Source organism: Sander lucioperca, chromosome 8 (genome assembly GCF_008315115.2).
Source record: "Sander lucioperca isolate FBNREF2018 chromosome 8, SLUC_FBN_1.2, whole genome shotgun sequence".
NCBI classification, from domain to species: Eukaryota; Metazoa; Chordata; class Actinopteri; order Perciformes; family Percidae; genus Sander; species Sander lucioperca.
The window spans coordinates 41242059-41246377 of NC_050180.1; the positions used below are offsets into that span (position 1 = coordinate 41242059).

General features: G+C 38.5%; 1 protein-coding gene across 1 annotated transcript; it reads left to right on the forward strand.

The window, feature by feature from the left end:
* Positions 1–817: 817 nt before the first annotated feature.
* LOC116046690 (olfactory receptor 6N1-like) lies at positions 818–1768 on the forward strand. The gene has a single exon (XM_031295088.1). It carries the CDS (start codon positions 818–820, stop codon positions 1766–1768), a length of 951 nt encoding a protein of 316 aa, XP_031150948.1.
* Positions 1769–4319: the final 2551 nt, after the last annotated feature.

Here is a 4319-nt window from a genome sequence, read left to right on the forward strand (position 1 = left end):
GACAGCATCAGGAACAATAAAAGGTTACATAAAGTCACTTTAACCAAGTGTATATCTGCCAGACCTGTCTCATTGTCTGTCCCTCCTGATTTGGGTTTGTTTTGTATACCTCCCTTTGGACCCTGTGTGTACAGGTTGCTGCTCTCAGTGTGACAGAAAAACAGGATAAAAGTTCAGCTGCTGCCTCAGTCTGCTGTAGGTCAGGGGGGGGTGCTGTGTATTGTTTTAAAACCTATGTTTCCATACACTGATGCAAAGACTGTTTTCTGAATATCTTTTTGACTGCTGGACAGACCACAGGACACATATGAACACTATATACAGTATATTGTTTCAGCTGATTATATCAGCTGTTCTAAGACACAAAAGTGGACAACTTCACTATGCTAAAAGCTTTTCAGAAAGGTTGAATGTAATTGAAAACATTTCACTTGTGGAAAAGAACCTTTTGAATGTCTGTCATGTATGAGCCTTGTTAACCTGGATACATCTCTTTTTCATTCATTCAACTGTAATATTGTTCAATGAAAAATGTGAGGTTGCTTGTGCATTTAGTTCATGTGACACTGACCTTTTTCCTTCCATATCTATTTTTTGAACATGTCTTTCTGAACTATCTGAAATGTGTTACTTATGCAGAATATTATCAGGCACAATTGTTAGAAATGTGCAGTTTATGCAACTTACATGAATGCAGGTTTATTGTAAGTGTTGTCTACTGTTAAAATAGGACATTTTGATGCCCACATTTTAATCTCATTTACTGTACCTCAATCTGTTTTCACTTCTCTTCTTCCAGCTCTGCTGTTGGTCAGACATGAAGAGCAACAACAGCCTGAATCCTTTGTATTTTCAGTTCACTCTGTTTGCAGACTTTGGGCCCCTCATATATCTGTTCTTCAGTCTGTGTCTGTTACTCTACATGACTGTTGTCTCTGCTAACATTGTCATTATTCTGACAGTCTGTCTGGAGAAGTCTCTGCATCAGCCCATGTATATTTTTATCTGCTGTCTGTCTTTTAACTCTCTGTACGGCTCAGCCGGCTTCTTCCCCAGGTTTCTGACTGACATTCTGTCTGACACTCATTTGATCTCACGTCCATTATGTTTCATTCAGATGTATGTTATTTACACCTATGCATCATGTGAGGTGACTATTCTGAGCATCATGGCCTACGATAGATTTGTTGCTATTTGCCAGCCTTTACACTATCACAGTAAAATGACATTTAAGATGGTAACACATCTTGTGATTTTTGCCGTGCTCTACCCTGCATTTGCTATGGGTTTCATGTTGTATCTTACTGTTAGATTACCGTTGTGTGGCAATAAACTGAACAGGCTTTTCTGTTCCAACTGGCCTGTGGTTCAGCTCTCCTGTGTGGACACAACTCTGAACAACATAGCAGGTCAGTTTGTCACGATAACAACCGTCTTCATCCCCCTGTTCTTTGTCCTGTACACCTATCTACGTATTCTGATTGTTTGCAGGAGAAGCTCGTCTGAATTCAGAGGAAAGGCGTTACAGACCTGCCTGCCTCACATCATAACATTTATGACCTATTCTTTATCCATCTTCTGTGAGCTGTCATTGACTCGATTTGAGGCTGATAAAATGAATCCGATCATCACAGTTGTTTTATCTTTAGAGTATTTGATGATCCCCCCCATTAATAACCCTCTAGTTTACGGCCTGAGTCTGCCTCAAATCAAAATAGTTATTTTTAGATTTTTGAAGAAGGGTCCTGATGTGAAAGACTCAGCATAGCACAATCGACAATGATGAAGCTCTAAGTCACAACATATGCTTCTGAAAATGTTTAATGTATCTGTCCATCGATTTTGTTTGCTATAAAAAAAATTTAAGGGAATCAATGAAACTACAACATTGATATTAACATTGCACAAGTTGTATATGCATGGTTCAACTCACAGGTTAAATTATATGTTTGAAACTCACATTGTGTGTTTCTACAATGTCATTAGAATATTCTTTTGTCTATTTCTCACAAATAAATGTAAAAGCACATGTTATAAAATATACTATATGCTGCTTTTTCACGCAGATTTAACCGTCAATAAATATTGTGCCTTTGATATCATAACCTAGAATAGTGGTTCCCGATTTATTTTGCTTAAAGGACCCCTAAACTGACACAAATTGGGCCAAATACCCCCATTTGAAAAGATTTCGTTCCAGGGCCGCCCACCTGACAGGTTATTTCCTTTTGGATGTTTTATTATAGAAAGTATATGAAATCCATGCTCTAGATAGTCATACATTTGTTTTTGTGTTACTTATGGATGGAATTATACTGACAATAATGATTCTCCCTTTTGCTGGGGACCCCATGGAACCCCCACTTAGGGAAACACTGATATAGAACAAACTAGAATTGATAGGATTACAGGTGTGTTTGGTTGGAATTAGGTCTCAATATTTTAACATTGTATGTTACACTGTTTATTGTTTTAATATTAATTTGTGGTTTGTTGTAAATCATTTTCCATTTGTTATTATAATAACACAATATTATAATGACATAGGATATTGAATAAACAAGACAGTCTACAGCCACAAATTTGGAATCAGACTTGTGTCTATATAATTTATAAAATTATATAAAATTTGAGAAAATGAGACAAACTCAAGCAAAAAAATGTTATCTCAAAAGTCAAGGGAAAGTACAGAGCTGTGGATTGCTCTGGCTTAAATCAAGTTGCTACATCCACTAACTGAAGGTTGTGTCTGCCAACCCACAACCACAATCTTTCCCTAACCTTAACCAACATGCTTTTGTTGCATAAGCCTAGTCTCACATTGCTCAACATATCTCCAGCGCTGCGAAATAAGGTCTGGCTACACCACGGATACATTCTAGGATAGGAGAAAAAAAACACTCTGGGTTGTTTACATTTTTCTTTAAACCAATGACAATCATCTTGGGCGGCGCTAAGCTCTGGACGCAGCGACGGTGGCTCTGCTAAATAGTCTCGAGAAGGAACTTGTTTTAGTGTAACATTTGGATACCATAAAAGAAAAGGCCAAATACAATATTAATTGAAGTCAACTGTTGACACAGTACAGTTATGTGAGCTATTTAAATTACCTGATACATGGTTAAACCTCATTAGCTCTTACCAGTGTATCGTTGTGTGTATTTTGTTCAAAGCAATTCCCGCCAATCGGTACCATAACGTCCCAGTTAAATAGAAAATATCGTTTACATATTATTTTTAAATCTTAATCATTCCCTGAAATAACCAGGCAGGCCTGCCTTATTGCACCATCCAAATTTTCTTAAAAACCTGCCATTTTCAGCGTGTAGCTTGCTAGCTCGTTGTTGGTTTCCCGTTGCCACGGGACTTTCAGAACAGCAACTATTACGACCCCTCCCTTTCTGCCTGCTGTGGCTTCATTGGCCTCCTCCTGCAGGAGCTGGTAGTCTGGGAGGGTCAATCAGGTAATAGGCTGATATGCCAAAAATACCCGGATGTCGTATTGATTCATAGAAAATCTCCAGTATGCCTCGGACCAGTCCATCTCGCCTACTGTATCCCACAATGCAAAGCGAAGGAACAATCACAATAACCTTGGCTTGCTGTTGTGGCCAACAGCTGGAAACTTTTTACAATTTCTGTCAGCTATTTGATCACTAAATTCACTTCTGACACTTTTTTATATACAATGTATAGTGGCCTCCTCGAATTTGCCACCCTGTTTTTTATTTACATCATGCAAATCTGGTCTGAGTTCTCTGGTGTGCCCTCTAGTGGAATCCTTTAGTAACAAGTGTAGTACATGGGCAAGTATGTGAACAATTCCTTTCACGATGCAACATGTTGTCTACGTGACTGTGGGGTTAGAAAGCAAAAATATCTCGGGACCTGGGAACTCTGGGCTCGGGTATATCGATGCAACGCTCACACACACAAGTAGTCAGTGTGTGATACACCGTACCTCCCTTTAGACCCTGTGTGTACAGGTTGCTGCTCTCACTGTGTCAGCAAATCAGGATAAAAGTTCAGCTGCTGCCTCAGTCTGCTGTAGGTCAGGGGAGGGTGCTGTGTATTATTCTAACTCCTAAATTTACATACACTAATGCAAAGACTGTTTTGTGAATATTTTTATGACTGTTTTAACCAGACAGACAACAGGACTTATAGTCACACTATATAGCACTGTTTATTCTGTTGGCTGATATATTTAATGATTTTCTCAGCTATTATAGGTCACAAGTAAACAACTTCCATAAATTGTGAAAGCTTTTGAGACAGGTTTATTGCAATTGCAAAGTTTTCACTTCTGGAAAAAGACA